The 23,160-nt window shown below is 43.5% G+C and overlaps 1 protein-coding gene across 2 annotated transcripts in view; it reads left to right on the forward strand.

The window, feature by feature from the left end:
* Positions 1-21,705, forward strand: part of GNL3L (G protein nucleolar 3 like) — a 47,404-nt gene extending 25,699 nt beyond the window's left edge. For both annotated transcript variants that reach the window (XM_028522792.2, XM_036017060.1), the window contains exons 8-16: positions 6,547-6,650; positions 8,297-8,441; positions 10,563-10,650; positions 11,169-11,343; positions 11,426-11,568; positions 11,783-11,919; positions 13,694-13,821; positions 19,650-19,854; positions 21,369-21,705. In XM_028522792.2, coding sequence (XP_028378593.2) covers positions 6,547-6,650; positions 8,297-8,441; positions 10,563-10,650; positions 11,169-11,343; positions 11,426-11,568; positions 11,783-11,919; positions 13,694-13,821; positions 19,650-19,854; positions 21,369-21,451 — 1,208 coding nt within the window. In that variant the 3' untranslated portion in view covers positions 21,452-21,705. The remainder of the gene's footprint in view (positions 1-6,546; positions 6,651-8,296; positions 8,442-10,562; positions 10,651-11,168; positions 11,344-11,425; positions 11,569-11,782; positions 11,920-13,693; positions 13,822-19,649; positions 19,855-21,368) is intronic.
* Positions 21,706-23,160: the final 1,455 nt, after the last annotated feature.

The following is a 23,160-nucleotide window of genomic DNA, read 5'->3' on the forward strand; positions in this document are numbered from 1 at the left end:
GTTACTGTAAGATTGTTCTTAATTTCAGTGTCTCTGGTTATATTTTGCTTGCTTGTTTGTTTTGTTAATTAGGTTTGACTTATAGGTGAGATCATATGGTATTTGTCTTTCACTGTCTGGCTTCACTTAGCATAATGCTCTCCAGTTTTATCTATCCTGTCACAAAGGGTAGGAGCTTCTTCTTTCTGCTGTGTAGTATTCCATTGTGTAAATGTACCACAGTCTTTTGATCCACTCATTTACTGATGGGCACCTAGGTTGCTTTCAGAACTGGGCTATTATAAATTGTGCTGCTATGAACATTGGGGTGCATAGGTTCTTTTGAATTGGTGATTCAGGATTCTTAGGGTATAATCCCAGCAGTGGAATTGTTGGGCGAAAAGGCAACTCCATTTTTCGTTTTTTGAGGAAATTCCATACTGTTTTCCACAATGGCTGCACCAGTCTGCATTCCCACCAACAGTGCACTAGGGTTCCCTTTTCTCCACAACCTTGTCAGCATTTATTGTTCATTGATTTGTTTATGATGGCCATTCTGACCCATGTGAAGTGGTATCTCATTGTGGTTTTAATTTGTATCTCTTTGATGGCTAGTTATGCTGATCATCCTTTCTTATGTCTCTGGGCCCTCTGGATGTCCTCCTTGGAGAAATATCTGCTCAGGTCCTTTGCCCATTTTTTAATTTGATTGTTTGTCTTTGTGATGTGGAGTCATGTGACTTCTTTTTATATTTTGGAGATCAGACCCTTGTCAGAATTATCATTGGCAAATATATTTTCCCATACAGTTAGTTCCCTTTTCATTTTGCTAATGTTTTCTTTAGTTGTGCAAAAGGTTTTTATTTTGATGAAGTCCTAGTTGTTTATTCTTTCCTTCATGTCCCTTACTCTAGGGGACATATTAGTTAAAATATTGCTGCATGGAATATCAGGGATTTTCCTGCATATGTTCTCCTCTAGGACTTTATGGTATCATGACTTATATTTAAGTCTTTTATCCATCTTGAGTTTATTTTTGCGTATGGTGTAAGTTGGTGGTTGAGTTTCCTTTTTTTGCATGTAGCTGTCCAGATCTCCCAACACCATTTGTTGAAGGGGCTATTTTTACTCCATTTTATGCTTCTGTCTCTTTTGTTGAATACTAATTGATGATAGAGATTTGATTACTGCTTCAATTTCTTTTGCTGTTATTGGTTTGTTCAGGCTTTCTGCTTCTTTTCCATTGAGTTTTGGAAGATTATATTTTTCTAGAAATTTGTCCATTTAACCTAGGTTTTCAAATTTCTTGGCATATTGTTCTTCATAGTAATTTCTTAACAATCCTTTGTATTTCTGTGGTATCAGTTGTAATCTCTCCTCTTTCATTTCTGATTATGTTTAATTGGGTCCTCTCACTTTTTTTTCTTTTTATTGATTTTACAGTTTTCTGTCTTTTACTCCCATCCCAGCCCACCCCCTAGCCCACCCCACCTCCCTCCCATTTCCACTCCTCGCTAGGTTTTGTCCATGTGTCTTTTATACTTTTTTTCTTGATGAATCTGCTTAAAGGCTTGTCGATTTTGTTTATTTTTTCAAAGAACCAGCTCCTGAATTTATTGATCTTTAGATTTGTACTTTCAGTCTCTATGTCATTTAATTCTGCTCTGATCTGGGTTGTTTCCTTCCTTCTACTTGCTCTGGGCTTTGTTTTTTGTTGTTCCTCCAGTTTTTTTCTATGTAGGGTTAGGTTATTTATTTGAAATGTTTCTTTCTTTTTTAGGTAGGCCCATATCGTTATGAACTTACCTCTCTGGACTGCCTTCGCTGTGTCCCATGAGTTTTAGAGTGTTGTGAGTTCACTTTCATTTGTTTCCAGAAACATTTTGATTTCTTCCTTGATCTCATTCTTAACCCATTCATTGTTTAATAGCATGCTATTCAATCTCCATCAGTTTGAATGTTTTTGAGTTTTTTCCTTGAGGTGGTTTTCTAGTTTCAGGCCCTTGTGGTCTGAGAAGGTACTTGATATGATTTCAGTTTTCTTGAATTTGTTGAGGCTTGTTTTGTGTCCTTTCATGTGTTCTATCTTTTAAAATATTCTGTGTGCATTTGAATAGAATGTATATTTTGCTTCTTTGGGAAGTCCATTTGATCTAGGGCATTGTTCAATGCCACAATATCCTTGTTGATATTTGTTTGGAAGATCTACCCATTGTTGACATTGGGGCGTTGAAATCTCCTAGTATAAGTGTGTTGTTGTCTATATCTTTCTTGAAGTCCTCCAAGATTTTCCTTATATATTTGGGTGCTCCTATATTGGGTGCGTGTATGTTTTAATGTTTATGTCTTCTTTTTTTAAAGATTTTATTTATTTTTAGAGATTGGAGAAGGGAGGGAGAAAGAGAGGGAGAGAAACATTGGTGTGTGGTTGCCTCTCATGTAGGCCCCACTGGGGACCTGGCCTGCAACCCAGGCATGTGCCTTGACTGGGAATTGAATTGGCAATACTTTGGTTTGCAGCCTGCACTCAGTCCACTGAGCTACACCGGCCAGGGCTGTTTATGTCTTCTTGATGGATTTTTCCCTTCAGTATTGTGAAGTGTCCTTCTGGGTTTCTCTTTATGGCCTTTGTTTTGAAGTCTTTTTTTGTCAGATATAAGTATTGCTACCCCGGCTTTTTTTTCCTGTCTGTTTGCTTGGAATATTTTTTTCATCCTTTCACTTTTGGTCTGTTACAGATATTTTGTTCTGTGGTGAATCTCTTATAGACAGCATAAGTGTGGGCCATGTCTTCTTATCCATTCAGCTACCCTGTGTCTTTTGAGTGAAGCATTTAATCCATTTACGTTCAAGGTTGTTATTGATAGGTACTTATTCATTGCCATTTTACTCCCTTCATACCTATGTTCCTCTCAGTTTTTCTTCCTCTTCTAAAAGCAGTCTCGTTAGCATATCTTGCAGTGTTGGTTAGGTGGAGGTGTATAGTTTTAGCCCCTTGACCTGGAAGGTCCTTATTTGGCCTTCCATTTTAAATGAGACCCTTGCTGGGTACAGTAGTCTTGGTTACAGGCCTTTGCGTTTTATTACTTGGGATATTTCTTGCCATTCCCTTCTCACTTGTAATGTTTCTTTTGAGAAGTCAGCTGCTAGCCGTATTGGGGCTTCCTTGTATGTTACTTCCTGTTCCTCCCTTGGTGCCTTTAAGATTCTGACTTCGACTTTGAATATTTTCATTTTAATTATGATGTGCCTTGCAGTGAGCCCTTTTTGGTTTCTCTTGATTGGGACCCTCTGTGCTTCCTGAACTTGTGTGGCTTTTGCTCTCATCAAATTAGGGAAGTTTGCCATCATTACTTTTTGAAACAGCTTTTCTGTCCCTTGCTCTTCTTCTCCTTCTGGTATCCCTATTATATGGATATTCTTATGTATCATGTTGTCCTGTGGTTCTCTTAACCTCTCTTCACTCTTTTTGAGTCTTTTTTCTTCTTCTTGGTCTTTTTGGGAGTTTTTTTTCTACCTTGCCCTCCTTTTCGCTGATTCGATCCTCTGCTTCATCTAGCTTGCTTTTGATTCCTTCTACTGTGTTCTTCAATTTAGAAATTGTATTCTTCTCTTGGCCCTTGTTAATTCTTGCTATGTCCCTTTTTATGCTGATACAGGTTTGTAGTAAGTTCCTTGTAGTTTCCCTGTAGTTTTTGGTAATTCGCACTGAGCTCATTGAGCTTCCTTACAACCATTGCTTTGAATTCATTATCTGATAGTTGACTTGCCTCTATTTCATTCTGAGGATTCTTCCTTTCCTTTTGATTGGGGTTTGTTTCTTTGTCTTCCCATTATTTGTAGGGCCCTTCTTGCTTGCTTCTGCTTTTTAAATTGATCTGTTTTGACTTTCTGACTTTGTGTTATGAACTTCTATGGTAGGAGGCGTGTGAGTTTCAGTGGTGCAGTCTCCTTGATATCCTGAACTTGATGCTCTTAGGATGCCCTTTATACATTTTATGCTGGTTCTCTGGGTGTAATTGGGTTTTGATTGTTGTTGGGTCATTCTTTAGTGGGTCCTTTTCTCCAGCTCATTGATGGTCATTACACCCACCATGTCTTATGTGCTGTTGTGCAGGTGCTGCCAGTACAAAACCACACAGCCCAGGAAACAAACCCACACCCACAAATACAGTTCCCCCCCACAATCCCACTATCAACAGCAAATGAGCCAAGTTAATAAGGGTGTCAAGAGATTAAGACAGTTATAAGAAGGGAGAGAAATATGAGATGACCTACTGAAGGAAAAATGGTTCTGATAACGTAGGGAGGAGCAATAACAAGAGTTGGAACAATGGTACGAGAGAAGGTATAATTTACCTCATGAATAAAAAAGGGAATGAAGAATGTGGAATGGAGTGTGGGAAGGGAAGCACATAGTATCAGGTTTAAACAGAAACTAAAATAATGTAAAATAAAATAAAGTAAGAGAGAGAAAGAAAAAGGAGAAATAGTAAATAATTAGTAAAAATATAGGAGCTGCATTGGAGAGAAAGATCCACCATAGTACTATCAACAACAAATTAGCTAGAAGTAATATAGCTGGTATGGGAATAAGAGTGGAAAAAAGAAACAAATTGTAAGAGATGTTTAGAGGAATGGGAAGTGATTTTGAAATGATAGAGGTAAAGGGAATACTAAGAGTGAGGAAGAAAAACAAGGCTAAGAGAGGGAAAAATTAAAATTTGGGATGTAATTAAGAAGAGAAAAGGAAAAAGGAGAATAAAGAAAAATAAAAAGGCAGCATGAAAGAGAAATAAAGAAAGACAAAAAAACCAGGCTAAGACAGCAAAATTAAAATTTGAGATGAAAAAAAAAGTGTAGGAGAGGGAACCAGTAAAATTTGGTATTTGAGATATAGAATAGTGAAGGTCTAGAGATAAAATTTGAAAAACAATGCAGTAACAACTACCCTACTCACAACCAACTAGCAAAGATTGTTAAAGGTGGGGAGAGAACGTGGGTATTTTAAGAGTGGGGAAAAAAGGATGTGAGATGATTATTAACAAGAATATTGGTTTTGTGTGTCTAGACTGGGGAGAAATAGTAAGAATGTGGAATGGAAACAAGTTGTATCAAGAGAGAAAAAAAAAATTTGAAATGAAGATAATGTGAGGAAAGAAAAAGGTAAAATAAGCTAAAAGGAGGAAGGGACAAAATGTGTGAACTGAATTACACTATAGTATAAAATCTAGTGACTTAATATGTACAAACTTGCTGGACAAGAAATGAATGTTAAAAAAAAACTATGCAGGAAAGAAAATATCACAAATCATGAAGAAGACCACAGTGGATTTTGTCTCGGTAGCCTCTTGTATTTACCACTGTTTTTTTCTTTCTTAATTTGTCTGATGTCAGATGTTGACCTCGTCTGACTTTAGGCAGCCTGTTTGATACTTCCAGTGATCTTCTCTCCCTGGCTGTCTCCTTCAATTGTTAATATGGTCAGTCTGCACTAAGCAGTCACACTTAAGCACTACAGGGCCAGGGAACATACCCTCCTGGGTCAGGGCTATTTTTTCCCCTCAGGCTATTTCTCCTTGGAGGAGAGTGGCCTGTCTGAGCACAAAGGCTGCTATTGTCTGGGGGATAACTCAGAACCAGGATCTTGGCATCTACTCTTGCAGTTCTCTCCCCTAAGCTTTAGTCCTTAGTCTCTTCTCACGTGTCACCAGCCCACTCTGCTGCCACCTTTGCCAGAGCCCAGGATAGTGGCTGGAAATGAAAATTTGTGCATTGACCTTTTAAATGGCTCTTGCATCTCTAGCAGTCTATCTCTGCAACCCTGCTGCTTCTTGCTGCTGGTTTGCTATCTGTGTACTTTTTGGACTCTGGTGCTCTCGGCTGGGAATCTTAGTTTAGGGTTTAGACCCCATTCTTCTCGGGGGTCCAACCGGGTGCTTAATTATCTCTACGGTGCTGCTGCCCGTGGGCACCCAGCTAACCCTCTCAAGTCTTGGCTGCATTCCTTTCCACTCAGGTTGTGCCAAAGCTGATCCCAGTTGAGCTGTTTTGTCTGGAATCTTGGACAAATTATATCATCCAAGAGCTTCCATTTCTGTAGCTGTAAAATGGGCTGTGATTTTCCCAACCACATAAGGTTTTTATGAGAATAATAAAGTGCTTGGTATATGTGTGGTCAGTACCTCACAAATGGTAGTCATTTTTGTCCATTCTATTCTTGACATTTGGTCCATACTAGAATGATTCAGAGTAAGGATGAGAAGCATAATCTTTGGGAGGCCTCTGGCATGCTGGGCACCCTGGCTTGGAAGGAAGGCATCTGGGAACAACTAGTTTTCCTATTCTCCTTGATGGAATAGAGGTCCCACCAAGAAAAGCCAGCTGGTCCCCTAGAATAGGGTGTCCTTTCTAACTCTGATGTTGGGACTGGACAGGGAGTGGCAGGGTCAGGGAGATATCTGTTGGCAGGAGGTGGGCCTAGCCTTGGGTACAGGTAGATGCCTCTTTGGAGTGAGCCATTGAGCTCATGTTCTTACTAGTTCTGTTTGTTCCTGTTTTCCCCAGACCTGGTCCCCAAGGAGATTGTGGAGAAGTGGCTGGATTACCTTCGGAATGAGCTGCCAACCGTGGCTTTCAAGGCCAGCACTCAGCATCAGGTCAAAAACCTGGTAAGCTGGACCCAAGGGACATCTAGATCCTTTCAGGGTAGTCCGGGGCCAGGGATGGGGAATCATGACTTGGACTGGGGTCTCCAGCTCTTTGGTAATTGAATTGGGCCTTCAACTTGGAGATTTTTGCTTTACTGAATGACTTAATATTAGTTTCATTCCATTTCTTCCTACATTATTACTCTTTAGGTTACATTTTTTTTTAAAGATATAAGGGTAATACAAATTGGAAAATACAGTTAGTTAACTTTGTTAAATTTTAAAATACATGACTATTTGTTTTCTCTTTAAAACATCACGTTACTTTCTAATTGTATCATTAACACAAATACGTTTTTATTGTAAAATATTAAAGTATACTGAAACATTGGTTGCTTCTAGGGAGAGAAACTGCGTGCTGGGGACATTTTTTCAATTTTGTACCAGGTGTAAAACTTACTTATTAAAAAGTAAAGTAGAAAAAATAAAAACTAATATAGATAAAACTTAAATACCTTTTCAACATTACCCCTAATTCCAATCTCCTTTATCCATATATAATCAGAAGTAACCACCATTGTCAGTATGAAGGGATCCAGATATTTTTCTGTATTTTATATATTACAGGAAAGTAGATATAAAGGGAAAATAGTGTTTGTAGGTATAATGTGTTATCCTACAGCTTGCTTTGTTTTCCTTGGAGATCTTTTTATAGAGATCTACCTTTTGATGCTCAATAAAATTAATTTCCCATTTTTTATTGTTATAACCAGTACGTCAGCACACACCCTTGCACATGTTTGTATAGGTTACATATTGAGAGGTGGAGAGGCTGGGTCATAGGCTTTATGCATTTTATATTTCCCTAAACACTGACAAATTGCACCCCTCAAGTGACTATACTATTTATCTCCCTGCCAATGGGGTAGATGGATGTGTGAGAGGGCCTATTTCCTTCTGTGCTTGCCAACATTTGATATCATTAAATATTTTAATCTTTGCTAATCTGGAAGACATGATATCATTAAATTTTTTGACTTTTGATGGCAAAAATGTAAGAATTCTTTGCTATCAGGTTTCTTTTAGTTGTTTTCTACTTCAAAGTTATATCTCATTAACCTGTTTCTTATTGATGGATATTTAGGTTAATTTCAATTTTGCAGTGGTGTGGTGGGTGAGTAAGGAAAGAGACAGATGGAAGGGCATTCTGGTCAGAGGAGGTGGTATTAGGAGTAAAGAGATGGAGGCTGGAATGGCCTTGTCCTTTGCAGGCAGGGGTGATGGGCATCCCTATTGTGCAGACGAGGGCACCAAGGCCCTGAGAAGGGAAGCAGGATTTGCTGGGCACACACCTATGAGAGGAAGAGTTGGAAGTCCAGTCTGGCCTGGCTTGAGGCTAGGATGCCATCCTGTTCCTGCTAAGGGCAGCAAGAGACATGTGTAGGCAGAGGCAGGGACAAAGAAGGCAGTGGAAAACAGAATTTGTGGGTCTCTGAGGGCAGTAGAGAAATGGCAGGTGTCTAGAACCTGGGTGAGAAATCTACTTTGGGCTGAGAACCTCTGTGATCACAGACAGACCCTGAAAGTTTCTCTGAAATTTGAAAATCTGGGCTCAGACCACATCTCAGCCACCTGATGCCTCTTCTGTAATATCCCTCCTTTTCTAGAATCGTTGCAGTGTGCCAGTGGAGCAGGCCTCTGAGTCACTGTTGAAGAGCAAAGCCTGCTTTGGAGCCGAAAACCTCATGAGGGTTCTGGGGAACTATTGCCGCCTTGGTGAAGTGCGCACCCATATCCGTGTGGGTGTTGTGGGTAAGGAGGTCACAGGGCTCTTCCTCGGCAAGGGGCTTCTTTAGGGGAAAGGATTCTGGAAACTTCATATCACCTTTTTTGGGAAAGAGTGAAGCAGTTCAGGAAGGGTTTCATGAGTTGTAATTTGGGTCAGCAGACACAGGAACACATACTCAGAATCACTACTGTGCACTGAGTTTTAGAACCGTGGACCAAGTATACGGGACTAGGCTTGGAGTTGACACCATCTTATCCTACCAGAGCTGGGGGAAGGAGTGGTGAACATTTCCCTTTTACAGATGAGAACCCTGAGGCCCATAGATGACAAAGGGATTTGAAAGACTTAGCTCTGTGTGAGGCAGTGCAGAGCTGAGGCTCAAACCTGGGCCTGTCTGGATCCCAGGGCACCAAGGGAAGGATGGTAAGTTTGGAATAGGGGAATGGAGAGAGATGGAGGCAGACCATCAGGGAGAGGAAGTGAAGTCAAGAGAGAAGGACATTGGAGAGAAAGCTGGACATTGAGGAAAAAAAGGTATAGATATACATACCTGAATAGGCACAGAAAAGGAATTGGGAAGCCAAGTGGTAAGGTTGGTGGCCAGTGGAAAGGGGAGACATTTAAATGATTGAGGCATGCAGAGTGATGGATATATGATCAGAAAGAAATACCAAATGGACATAGAGACAGATGTGCATAGAGTTCTGCAAGGAGAGACATAAGAGGGCTAAAGACACCACATGTATATGGAGAGGCAGACACATACACATACCCAAAGAGTGAGAGACAAACAGGGACAAAGAGACAGATTTAGAGACATACATGTAGAAACAAGCAGGAACAAAGATGGAGACACAGGAACACACAGGCCTATGCACACATATAGATCCATAAACACAAGTGCGGACCTACATGTGTAGAGACATGTATACGAGCAGACCCAGAGGAGGCACCTCTAGAGACAGACAGACAGACTGACTGACCCAGGAGCAAAACACATGCAAACCAAGCCCTTCCTACACACTCACCCCAACTCTGCTTCTTTCAAGCAAATAGAGCGAAAGAGAGACACATGTGCCCAGATATACTAGGCCCTCAGACACAGCCACACACCCAGATTCACAGAGACAAATACACAGACATGTCTATGATGAGATAGATATATATGCATAGAGAAGAGAGGGAGAGAGGAGAGAATTAAGGAGGGGGTTCGGGAGGGGGAGAGAGAAAGAGACAATGAAACAGGTACAGAAGAGCATACATGAAGACAGACCAGCCCACTGACAGAATGAAGGTGAGTGGAGTTGACATGGAAGAAATTATACAGAGAGGCAGAATTGGTGGGGTGGAGAGGAAAAGAGAGGGCAATGGCTACAATGAGAGACAGTGAGACAAACTGGTAAAGAGATGCTTATAAACAAGATGTACAGAGAGAGGGAGTTGTGATAGACTGAGTAGGAGAGAAAGTAAAAAAATGGAAGAAGCACATATTTAGAATGAGAACAAACAAGGTGCACGTGTGCACGCAGACACACAGGGAGAGGGAGAAGGAAATGGAAATATGTATAGAGACTTGTGCGCACACAGGCACATCTGTGAAAGAGCAGTAGATGTGTAACTTCTAGGACACAGAATTGTGATAATGTGAGACCCTGGAAGGGAGAAACAAAGACATCCACAGGTCTGGAGGTGCTCATAGATGCCCAAACAGTAAAACACTACAAGCAGACAGCTTCTCAGAGAAATAGACATCTGGAGATGAGCCTGCCACCCCCACCCCACCCCGGTTAATTATGTACCAGTACAGACAGTTTTCTGTTTCATGGATACTTCCCAGTGTGCATCCTCTGTTGGATCCTGTCATAAAGGCTTTGCATTGAGCACCTTTCCCAGACTGGTTATAGGTGGGAGGTGTCACTTTTGGAGAGAGAGACACATTGACCCAGTGTGTTTACAAATGGAGGGGAGGGTAAAAAGGCCATGTAGGGACTTGCTCAGGGCCTGGGGTGGGAAGGCAAGAGTCCAGGCTCTGATTTTGGCTTCCTTGTGTCCTGGTCACTGCCCCTGCCTGTGCCCACACACAGGCTGGCCCAGGTGTTCCCGAGGGCCCTTCCTGCACTGAGCCATCTGCCACTCTTTTGTAGGCCTTCCTAATGTTGGGAAGAGCAGCCTGATCAATAGTTTGAAGCGTAGCCGTGCTTGCAGTGTGGGAGCCGTTCCTGGGGTCACCAAGTAAGCACATGCCTGCTCCCCCACTTCCACTGACTCTACCTTTCCCCCTACTCTCATGCCTTCGGCCTGTGCCCCTTTCCTTGTTTTGGAGTAGCATCTGATTCTTCCCTGGTCATACGAGTCTCATTAGTAGTCCGTATTTACCTGGTACACCCTAGGTGTGGTCTATGCACCCAGCTGTGTGGCCCCCTCCCTGTTAGTTCCTTGAAGCCTCCTAACAGCCACACCAGAACAGGCTATGAATTAAGCAGCTTGACTTCCTAGGTGAAGCAACTGAGGCTCAGAGAGTCAAACATTGACCCACGGTCCTGCAGTTCAGTCCCCAGTGGCAGGGGCTAGACTAGACTCAGTTCCAGGGCTGTAGGACCCCAGAGGTTCTGGCCCCACATCTCTCCACCGTCATCTGTATGCCATGCACTCCTCACACCTTCTCCCAAATGTGTGCCTATAGTCTAGAGGATGCCAGACACGTCTGGACTCATCAGTGTCCTGCATCTTCTGATATCTCTCCTGTGCAGGTTCATGCAGGAGGTCCACCTGGACAAGTTCATCAGGCTGCTGGATGCACCAGGCATTGTCCCAGGACCCAACTCAGAGGTGGGCACCATTCTGCGCAATTGCATCCACGTGCAGAAGCTGGCAGACCCCGTGACCCCAGTGGAGACCATCCTGCAACGCTGCAACCTAGAGGAGGTATGCAGGGCTCTGGCTCATGTACTACCCCACTACAACGGCCCTTTGTTCTCCTTTGTGATTTCTTTCTTCTCTTCACCAGATTTCCAACTATTATGGTGTTTCTGGGTTCCAGACCACTGAGCACTTTCTGACTGCAGTGGCCCAGCGCTTGGGGAAGAAGAAGAAGGGAGGCATATATAATCAGGAGGAGGCAGCCAAAGCAGTCCTGGCTGACTGGGTGAGGTGAGGAGGGGTAGGAGGAGCGGGTGAGGCTCCATGAAGTGACTGAGTTGTAGCACTGTGAGTCGGGTTAACCAATGACTCAACCTCTTGTTCAGAAGCCACCAGCTGGGTTTGGTTGTTCACCCTCACTGTTTCTGACTTGGGAACTCATTCTGTCTTTGGTGATTTGCTCTTAATGACATTGCTACCAATTTCTTCCCACCTCCCAATACAGTGGGAAGATCAGCTTCTACACACTTCCACCAGCCACCCACACTCTGCCCACCCATCTTAGTGCTGAGATTGTTAAGGAGATGACTGAAGTCTTCGACATTGAGGATACAGAGCAGGCCAATGAAGACACCATGGAATGTAAGTGAGGGCGAGTGGACTGGCTTGTGCTGCACTTGGTCTTGCCGTAGTGGAGCCACATGGACCCGACAGCAAATTCTGTATTTGATCTCCCCCTTCTCTGGCCCTACTCTGGCTTTCACAAAATTGTTTCACCAGCTCTAAGCTTAATGCTTTCACCCATAGGGTAGAGGATTCTTATTTGGGCCATGGGGAAGTTGTGAGCTCTTGGTATATAGGGAAGAAAATTAACACAGTACTGTGTACAGAGTGAGTTGTTCAAGAAATGTTGTTCCTTTTCCTGTCTCTTGGGACCTGGAGTGGACTGAGACTCTTCCCTCAAAAACCCCTTCTCATGCTGCCATAGGCCTTGCCTTAGCCACAGCATGTCTAATTCCTAGATTTTCATTCTCACCTCCATTGTTGGGTGAGGCATCTGAGTCACAGACAGGTAATATTTGCTGAATGGTGCATAGTCAGTGGCAGGCAGAGGTGACATTCAAACCAGCTTTCCTGCCCTGTTCTTGAAGAGTCTCCCAGCTCAGAGTAGCTCAGTGATTAAAAGGATGGACTGCCTGGATTCAAATCTAAGTTTTGTGTCTTGTTAGCTGTGTGATGCTACTACACAGGTTACTTCACTTCTTTGTGTCTCAATGACATAATTTGTAAAATGGGGACAATAACATCTACTCATTGTTTAATATATAAAAACACTTAGTGCCTGGCATGCACATATATATTTAATTACTTTCTTGGTAATTATTAGCTGTTACTGAACCATGTGGCTTTCAAAAACTCTGGAAGAAAGTTTGTTTTCTTCAGATACCACCATCGGCAGCCCTGGCTTACGGCTCCTCTTTACCCTACCGAAGAAAGGTACCCAGTGCTCTCTGGGCCTGTCTGTGGACACTCTGGGGTAGCAGAGAAAGGTCTGGCTGGCCTGCCTTCTAGTTTCTCTGTTTTTCTTAAGGACAAATAGTTTCCCTTCTCTGGGCCTGTTGGTGTCCTTGGATTACAAATAAGGATAAGAGAACTTGCCTGCTTTAGAGTTTATTTCCCGGATGGCTTTGGGCAAGTCAGCCTCCCCTTTCTGAACTTTACTTTCCTGTTCTATTCGGGGGTGGTTGGGAGGAATTCCCACTCCCATTCTTACAATGATGCATGGCCCTGGCTGCATATGAGGGCAGGAGGGGCTCCGCCACTGAGAGTGGACTTGGACAAAAGATAAAAGTCTGGGCAGTTGAGAAGAGGGAGAGGTTACCAGTGAGAGTTTCCTAAGGGAATTGGCCGTACTATTGGATCTTGAAGAATGACTAGGGATTAGAGGTCCAGGGAAGGAAATGAATGGAAAGGACATTTAGAAGCAAATGTGAGGGTGGTGTGGGCCCAGACAATGGACACATTTGCAGTTTGCAAGGGAGGCCACCTTCAGGCAAGGGGCCAGAGGGAAGGAGAGAGCGGCCTGGTCCTGGGGAGGGCATACCAGTGGTTGTCATTTACAGAGCTGTGTGTCAGGTGAGCACATTGCAGGGAATCCTCTGCTCTGACTCATAGCAGCTCTGTGTCATAGGGCTTGTGGCATTCTCATTTTCCAGATGAGGAAGCTGAGGCTCCAAAACCAGCTCCCAGCAGGTGATTGCCCTACTGTAAAACCCATTCTTTTAATCCTTTGTGCTGCGGCCTCCCTCCTGACTCCCCTGGGCAGTGTCTACATATCCTTTCCACTGAGGCCTGACCAGGAGGCTAGCAGCAGGGTGGAGCCAGGGCCCTGACAGTGGTGTTGGTTGTGTTAAAGGTTTGGCCAATGGAGAATCTGATGAGCTATTGGGTGACATGGATCCACTCGAAATGGAGATCAAGTGGCTCCATTCTCCGATGATGAAAATAGCAGATGCTTTGGAAAATAAAACCACCATCTGTAAGGTACTTGTCCCATTTCTTCATGGCAACCCTCTCTATTTAGGGCTCTGTGAAGTGGTCTCTCCCTTCTATCTAGCTCCTACGAGGTCTGCCTATAATGGTGGGAAGATGAGCATTGTTCATTTGTTCCCTGTGGGCTCCCTGGGCACCTGGTGGGTTGCATTCTTTGTTAAACAATGGCAGGTCCAAGGAGGAGGCTTGCTGTCTCAAGCAGCTTTCCTAGCCTGGTTCTAGCCCAGAGAACAGGTATGCCTGTCTAGCCACCTAGTTGTTCAGGTGGCAAAGCTGGGTATCCCTGATTTTTTCTTTCCTCAAGCTAGTATCTCATACACAGTTGGTCACCAAGTCTCATGGCTTATTCCTTTTAAGTCTCTTGAGAAGCTGTCAGCTTCTGTCTGTCTGTACCATTCCTATAACCCAAGTCTAAATTTCCAGTCCTTTCTCACCTGGACATATGTCCCTTGGTTTCTTATGGCCCAATCTGACCATGTCACCTCCCTTTTCATGGCTTCCCCTCCCCTGTTAATTACTCCCCAGAACCTATTGGACTAAGTCAGTGTGTTGTGCTCTGACTCCTGGAAGCTTTTTCAGCCTCTTCTGACAGTTTCCTCATCTCTGCCCTTTGTGAGGTCACACTTTAGGGTGTTTCAGACACACATATCTTCACTGTGATGGGAGACACACAGGCTAGGGGTGGGGGCAGAAGTTGGGAGAACATGGATCTAAGGACCCTAATCTCTATTGCTTGTGGGTCAGGGAAGCCTCTTGAAGGCTGAGGAATTCTCTGAGGGAGGGTGTGGCAGCAGTCTGTGTATAGGGGCTCAGCCTTTGCTCATGCCAAGGTCCAAAAGGGTGAAACTGGGGTATTTGGGGAAATTACTAGGACTAGGGCTGTTGGGTGGCTGGAGTGGAGTGGAGGCAGGGAAAGATGAATCCGGAGTCAAATCACACAAGGGCTTGAGTTTGACTTTAAGCCATGGGTAATAGGAAAACCATGAAAGTTAGTTATTTTCTTATGGGTCAAGGAGGTTTTTTTTTTTTCCATTTTGTTTATTTAAAATATTTTCTCTTATTTATTTTTCGACTAGGTAATACATGTACCTAATATAAAATTTAAAAGGTACCAAAGGGTATAGAGTGAAAAGTAAGCCTCTCTCCTGCTTCTGTCTCCCAGCTACTCTGCCCCCTTCTTGGAAGCAGTCCCTATTAGTAGACTTGAGTGTCCTTCCAGAACTATTTCATCTTTATACACACACATACGCACACATATACACATAAAAGCAGATACAGAGATCAATTTTAATTCAAATAGTAACATGCTATTCATATTCTGCATTTTGTATATTTCACTTATGAATTCATCTTGTAGATTGTCCCACATGATCACTTAAAGAGCTATCCTTCATTTTTGATGGCTACATAACACCTGGAAGAATTTCTTAAGCAACATGGTCAGGTTTGTTAGAAGAATTACTCTGGCAGCTGGGGTAAAAATCAGGTAAGAAAGAAAGGGGTCAGGTGGAGGCAGGGAGTGTAGGAAGGAAACCGTTATCTGCATTCTCTAAGAGATGATGAAGCTTCACTTCTGGTCAAGATGGCAGTGTAGGCAGACATGGCTCGCCTCTTTGAATAACTACATCAGAACTACAACTAAAATATAGAACAACCATCATTCAGAACCATCAGAAATCGAGTTGAATGGAAGTCTGACGACTATGGAATTAAAGAAACCACATCCATCCAGACTGGTAGGAGAGGCACAGACATGGAATGAGCAGCTCCCACAACCACATGGATAAAATTTCGGGAGGGATACCTTAGGAGTGAGGAGTCCCAGGCCCACACCAGGCTCCCCAGCTGAGGGTTCCAGTGCCAGGAAGATTAGTCTCTACAGCTTCTGGCTGGAAAAACCAGTGAGGATTAAGTTGGTCGAAGAAACTTCTGGACCCCCAAGCAATTCCTCTTAAAGAACCCACACACAGACTCACCTACTTAGACTCACTCTCTCTGAGCTCCAGCACCAGGGTAGCAGCTTAAAAGGCACCAGTGGCATACAGGGAGAAACTGAAGTGTCTGGCATCAAGGCAAGGAGAGACCATTGTCCCTTTTCTAAGTCCTACCCCCGCAAAGCCAGAAAGCTAATGCCAATATCTGAGACTCCATCAACCTGGCAGACCTGCCTTGGAGATCCCCAGACTTCATCCCACCCAATTTATGACCCACCCTTGTGTCTTTTCCATAAGAATGGCTGGTCTTGGATTATGTTTCACAACTTCCTAAATCCTCTCAAACAAACAACAGCTGGCTTCAGTGAGCCTGAGGCTGGAATTAGCAGCAGCCTGTCTAGATTCAGAGCTTGGCTTCACCTGGGAATTGCCAAGCCCAGCATGTGTAGCAGCCATCTCAGATTGCTTTGCAGCTCAGCAGGGTGGCCCCAAGCAAAACACAAGTTGGGAATGACCTTGGCCTGTACCACCTGGGAAACCCCAGGGCCAGTGCACCCAGTGGATAGCTACAGTCCACATTGGAACACCATGACCCTGTCCCTGCACAGCTGATCCTCTACAGAGGGCAGAAGTTGGTGGTCAGTGGTCACAGCCAGGCCTTACAGCTAACTGGCCTGGGTACATCCCTCCCATTGATCTTCCAACAGCAACCAAAACTCAACTATGAGAGGAGGATATACTCAGCCAACATGAAGGGAGCATCTCAAGTATGCAGCCTGAGTGATAGGGGAGGCTGTGCCACTGGCCTCTACAGGACACCTAGTACATTAGGACACACTACCAAGACACAAAGTCATAATACATAAAAACAAACACAGGGAGGCTGCCAAAATGGGGAGACAAACATGGCCCAAATGAAAGAACAGATCAAAACTCTAGAAAAAAAAACTAAATGAAATAGAGGTAAGCAATCTATCAGATGCAGAGTTCAAAACACTAGTTATGAGGATGCTCAAGGAACTTAGTGAGGACCTTGACTGCATAATGCTGATTCAGTCAGAAATGAAGGGTACACTGATTGAAATAAAGAACAAATTACAGGGAAACATCAGTAGAATGGTTGAAGCCAAGAATGAAATCAATGATTTAGAGCATAAGGCAGCAAAAAGCAACTAATCAGAACAACAAGAAGAAAAGAGAATGTTCTGGGACAACTTGAAGAGGCCCAACATTCTACCATAGGGGTGCCAGAAGGAGAAGAGAAAGCCAGAAATTGGAAATCTACTTGAAAAAATAATGAAAGAAAACTTACCTAATTTGGTGAAGGAAATTGACATGCAAGTGCAGAAGCAGAGAGTCCCAAACACGATGTGTCCAAAGAGGCCCACCCCAAGACACATCATAATTAAAATGTCAGAGGTTAAAGATAAAGAGAGAATCTTAAAAGCAGCAAGGGAAAAGAAATTAGCTGCCTTTAACAGGAGAGTTCCCATAAGACTGTCAGCTGATTCCTCAAAAGAAACTTTGCAGGCTAGAAGGGATCGGCAAGAAATATTCAAAGTCATGAAAAGCAGGGACCTACAAGCCAAGATTGCTGTACCCAGCAAAGCTATCATCTAGAATTAAAAGGCAGCTAAGGAGCTTCCCACACAAGAAAAACTAAACGAGTTCATGATCATTAAATCATTATTATATGAAATGTTAAAGGGACTTATTTAAGAAGAAGATCAAAGCTATGAATAATAAAATTATAAAAAATACAAATCTATCAACAATTGAATCTAAAAAACTAAGCAAAGAAGAACAGAGATAGAATCATGGATACAGAGAGTGTTTTGATGGTTGTCAGACGGGAGGGGTGTATGGGGAAATGGGTGAAGAGATGAGGGGATTAAGAAGTACAAATAGGTAGTCACAGAACAGCCATGGGGATGTAAAGTATAACATAAGAAATGGAGTAGCCAAAGAACTTATACACTTGACCCATGGACATGAACAGTGGTGGGGGGATTTTTCTGATGGAGTGGGGGTTGCTGAGTAGAAGGAAGCTAAGGGGAGGAAGTGGGGACAACTATAATAGCATAATCAATAAAATATAGTAAATTAAAAAATAAAGGTGAGGTTTAAAAATAAAAGATGATGGAGCCTACACTGGGGCAGTGGCAGGATTTCCAGCCATTCCCATCCTCACTTTGTTTCAAAGGTTCCCCTGGTGCTTATAGGAAGATCAGTGTGAAGTTGTGTGTTTAAGGGCATCCCTTGATAATATTTCTCACTGATCCCATAAGCCCCAGAACAAGCAATTTTCCTCAGGGACCTATAATAGTTCCCCAGTATATACTAAAAATAGTTAATGTGTGTGTGTACATGTATACATATGCATATATATTTTGTGTGTGAACACATACATGTGCTTAGAATGGTACATGGCACATAGAGGTTTCTGTTACTAGCTTTTACAACAAACATGTACCTTCAATTCCAGGCAAACAGACACCTTTCTGGGTGCCCAGGTATGTTCTGTGCTTTTCCAATGTTTAGTCAGGAGTGACTCTCCTATCAGTAGAAGTATGTTGATCACCACCATTCCCTCAACTTCTGCCACTTACACTGTGTCTGTTTAGTTGGCTCTTACTTACTCTGACTTGTAGTATTCTTGGTTGTATCCTTTTTAGCCTGGCTTCTTGAAGATGGGACTGCATGTGACTCATTTCTCCAGTGTGTCCCTGCACAGCACTGGGCACAGAATAGGTATCAGAAGACATTGGTTAAATTGACTAAGACCTTGAAGGGTCACTTGAACAAAGAATCATTGTAATATCAATTGTCACTGATTAAGTAACTCCCCTTTTTAATTTTCTTTTTTTAAAATCTCTGTATATATTTTAATAGTTTTTGGTTAACCAGTTTTTTTAAAAGATTTATTTATTTATTTTTAGAGAGGGAAGGGAGGGAGAAAGAGAGAGAGAAACATGAATGTGCGGTTGCTGGGGGCTGTGGCCTGCAACCCTGGCATGAGCCCTGACTGGGAATCAAACCTGTGACACTTTGGTTCACAGCCTGCACTCAGTCCACTGAGCTATGCCAGCCAGGGCTTGGTTAACCAGTTTTTAAAAGGCATAGCACAGCACAATAATATACTTTATCTGATTCTCCCAAAAGCCAAATTTTTAAACAAGACAGTAGTATAAAATTAAATAAGCTTATTATGGTAAAGTAAGTTTTGAAAACATTCTCACCATGCAAAACCAGACTTTAACTTAGTTACTACATATAACCACAAATATTTTATCCTGCCATTCGTGCCACTGGGTGAATTGATGATGTCTCCTTGAGAGTCACTGACTGATTCTATTGTCAGACACAGGCTAACCTTCAAAAATAATGGTACTCACATGACAGTAGTTCACCCTCCCTTTTACACATTAGCCTCTGCTCAGTAGAATAAATCCTTCCTCAACCCACACCACAGCCAGAGGGTGTGGAAAGCATGGTTCTGAATTCCCCTAGTGGTCAGCTGGCCGTGTGCTGCTCCTTGGCCAGGCTTCCCTTGGTATGGCTGGGAGAGGAGGCCTGCTTTGGTACATGCAAGTTCTCCCCATAGGAGAATTTCAAGAAATGTGCCCAATTAAAGAAAATGTGGGAGGGTAACACTTTTTCATTTTATTTGTGAAAGCCATGCAAGCTCCCCATTATCCACCCCCTTTGACAGATGATCAGAATGTGGCTAAGGGGTTAACTAAACATCTGCTAGTCTATGGTGGAGCTAGAGTTGGAGCTAAGTTCTGTATGGTTCCAGTCTCCCTGTTCTTATCTAAACCTGTTCCTGCCTCCTCTGCAGATGTCTTTGGAGGCCCAGACCTCACTGCTCTTCTCTCTCACCAGACTGGAGAGCTCACTGAGTACTGCACTAGTTCGAACCGTCATCAGAAGGGGTGGGCTAAGCGCAATGTGGATGACTGCCCCAGGAACGTCTGCCCAGTGGATCGCCGCCCAGTGATACAGAAGATCATGGAGACGGACCCCCTGCAGCAGGGCCAGGCTCTGGCATTCGCCCTGAAAAATAAGAAGAAGATGCAGAAGCGTACAGGTGGGGTTACCAGACAACACCCCCGTGCTCCAAAAGGGTCCACCTTGGGCCTTGATTAGGAGCTCCTGAGTGAGCACCTCCAGGCAAGGGTTAGGGAGTAGGGATGGGTTAAGAGGCTCCCCTATGGGCATAGTGGTTCTCAAACTTGAGGTTATATTAGAACTGCCAGAGGACTTGTTAAAAGACAGATTTCTGGGACCCACCCCCAGAATTTCTAGTTGAGTAGGTTAGCCATGGGGAGTGAGAATTTGTGATTCTAACTGCTTTCTAGGTGATGCTTTTGTTACTCCTCTGGGGACTACAGTTGGAGAACACTGGCCTAATTTGTGATAACCTCCAGTTATTTATCAGCTGCTTCCTATGTAATGGGAAGCTTATAGGCCATATATAATGTTTACTTTACCAATAGGCAATATATTCAAAATCCAAATTGTAGAAAAGGATATGCAGTAAAATGTCTCCTAATCCCTTAGTCATCCAGGCTATCCTCCCAGAGGTGACTGTTATTTCCTTGTATCTCATTCCTAAGATAAGTACACAGGCAAACATCTACATATTCTTTATTCTCTTCTTCTATACAAATGCTGGTCTACTGAACATACAGTTTGCCACACCATTTTACATTCAATATATATGTTAGAGATATTTCCATGTCAATTTGCATGGGCATTTCCCCCTTCGTTTTAGTGGTGGTCTGTTGTATGGCTAACCCATTTATGTCTTCATGCTATACTAATCTTCACTAACTCAGTGCAAAAGTCTCACTTACATTTGATAAGTGAGGAAACAGAGCCCTACAGACATTAAGTGACACACTCAGGGTAAGACAACTAGTATTTAATGGAGCCAAAACGAAAACCTAGGATTGATGGGCCCCATAAATTCTGTTTTTTGAACTAGGTTGTGTTTCTAACCATTCACTCTTGGCTTGGTTCCACACGGAGGCCTGGGAATCCTGAAATAGCCCTGGAACTCCTGGTGTTATTGGGGAGTGGGGAGGAAAATAAGAAAACAGACATTGACAAAACAGAGTGTTCACCATGAAGATATTGAAGGCACAGTGAAGTAGCCTAACTCAGTCTGGAGATGGTAGTGAGGTAGGGGTGAGCAGAGAAGGCTTTCCTGAGGACCAATAGGGTGTGGCTGGAGAATGGGAAGTGAGAATTCAGGCTCCAAGTCCTTACTGTCCCATTGCTCTGAGAGCCCTAAAGGTAATGACAGAATGCTAGTAAGTTCAGCTCAGTAAAAAGAAATTGATGTTTTGATGCTAGGAAAGGATAGAACTACTTGGAATCCAGTGAGTCTGACATTCTAAGGTAGAATCTGTGTTGGGGCTATCATTTCACACATAGACAAATGGATCTTCCTGAGGTTGAGCAGCGGCTGCTAGCAGCTCACCAGTTTTATTTAATGTTGGGGGTAAGTGAGCCAGTTTGGGAGTTTGGTGGAGCTCCTGCAGGACTCCTGTTGACAAGCCAGCCATCAAGTGACTCCCCACATTTCTCCATCTGCAGATAAACTCGCCAGTAAGCTGTCTGATTCCATGATGTCTGCCCTCGACCTCTCTGGCAATGCTGGTGACAGTGCTGATGACTGATTGACTGATTTCACCCCTTCCACTCTCCACATGCCAGTTCCAGTAGGATGGGGGAATACAGATGAAATAAAGTGGTTTGCTTTTCCCTGAAGCACCTGTATATTAAAAGAACCCCTCCACCACTCCTCCCCTGACACTTCCCTCCATGCTCCAGGGGAAAGAGTCCCAAATAGCTGGAACTGGCCAACCCAATACCCTTTATTTAATCTCCACTGTGTTTTACAAGAGAAATAAAAGCAATTAATGATAACAGATCTGATGCTAACAATTTATCCCCCACCCTGTAGGTTGGGCTGGTTGGGGGTGTGGGGGTCTGACCCCTTACCAAATCCTCTTGGACACCTACTGAATTTTTCGGACTGTAAGACTCACCAGACCATAAGATGCACCTAGGTTTTAGAGGAAGAAAATAGGAAAAAAATTTGAAGCAAAAGATGTAAAATATTTAATAACATAAATAACATAGGCGTCCCTCCCCCCCCCGCCCCCTGCCAGTGAGCCTGGTAAGCTACATTCAGACTATAAGACACCCCCCCCAAATTTTTGGGGGGAGTGTGTCTTATTGTCAGAAAAATATGGTAAATATGCAACTAGAGGCTAGGCTGCTGGTAGACCTGGGAGTCACTGGGAGCATGATGATTTCTTTACCAGTCCACAACAGATCTCAGTGGCAAGACATTTCTGCAATGGGCTGCAGGTCACACATCTTTCATCCAATTCCACAAATCCTCACCTGGGTGGCAGTGGGAAGAGTAGGGCAAACAGTGATAAGCTTTCTGTGTCTGGAAGGCTCTGGGGATGGGAGAGAGCATAGGTGGCAAACGCATCCACAGGCCGAATCCAGCCCTCCACCTTGTTTTATCCAGACCCACACCTTGTTTCTATTTGGGGACGGTGCTGAGCTCCTTGCCCCTAGTTAAGGAGTGGTTACATTTATATAGACCTAAAATTACATTCAGCCCTTTGAAGGCAACTGCGAAGCTGATGTGACCCCTGGTAAAAATGAGTTTGACACCCCTGGGATGATGGAGGAGAGAACACAAGCCTGGCTGGTGCTAAAGTGTAAGCACTACCTTGTTCATGTGAAGGGAAAACAAGGCACCTGTTGGTAGTGTGGCTAGGTGTGTGACCTCACCTTAGGGCACTTCTGGGCAGACTGGGTTGGAGGAATCCCTTAAACGGAAGCACTCTGAGTGGGCCTTGCCTTTGTATGATGAGTCTCATCCAGCACCAGCAATTGAATTCCATGATCCAAAAGGGTTCTGGTACATTTCTTCACAGGTGGCATCCTCAAGATAGGTGACAACTCCTCTGGGGTCTAGAAGTTATACCCCATTATAATTAGCCACCTCTGGGGGAGTCTACCCCATCAGACAAGTGCAGAGAAGCCCAAGCAGTGTCAGGGCCCCTCACAAAGGGACTGGGGAGGATGATGGCAGCAAAGACAATCAAGCTGGTGTTGCTGGGGTTAAGCATGTGGCTTCAGTTCCCAGCAATCTACCTGAGACTGGACACATTTGAAGGGAATGGACATTAGATTGCTTCAGTCTTTGTCCCCCACCTCAAACTTCCAAGCATCTTTGGACCTAGAGTCACATCTGTCACCCCCAAATTTACCTATTAAAGTCTTAAGAGTGGAACCACAGGAAGGACTGGTGAGCCCTTGGCAACAGGCTGATTATCAGGAAAGTGCAGACTACTACATTCTG

The sequence above is a fragment of the Phyllostomus discolor genome, chromosome X (assembly GCF_004126475.2).
Source record: "Phyllostomus discolor isolate MPI-MPIP mPhyDis1 chromosome X, mPhyDis1.pri.v3, whole genome shotgun sequence".
NCBI classification, from domain to species: domain Eukaryota; kingdom Metazoa; phylum Chordata; class Mammalia; order Chiroptera; family Phyllostomidae; genus Phyllostomus; species Phyllostomus discolor.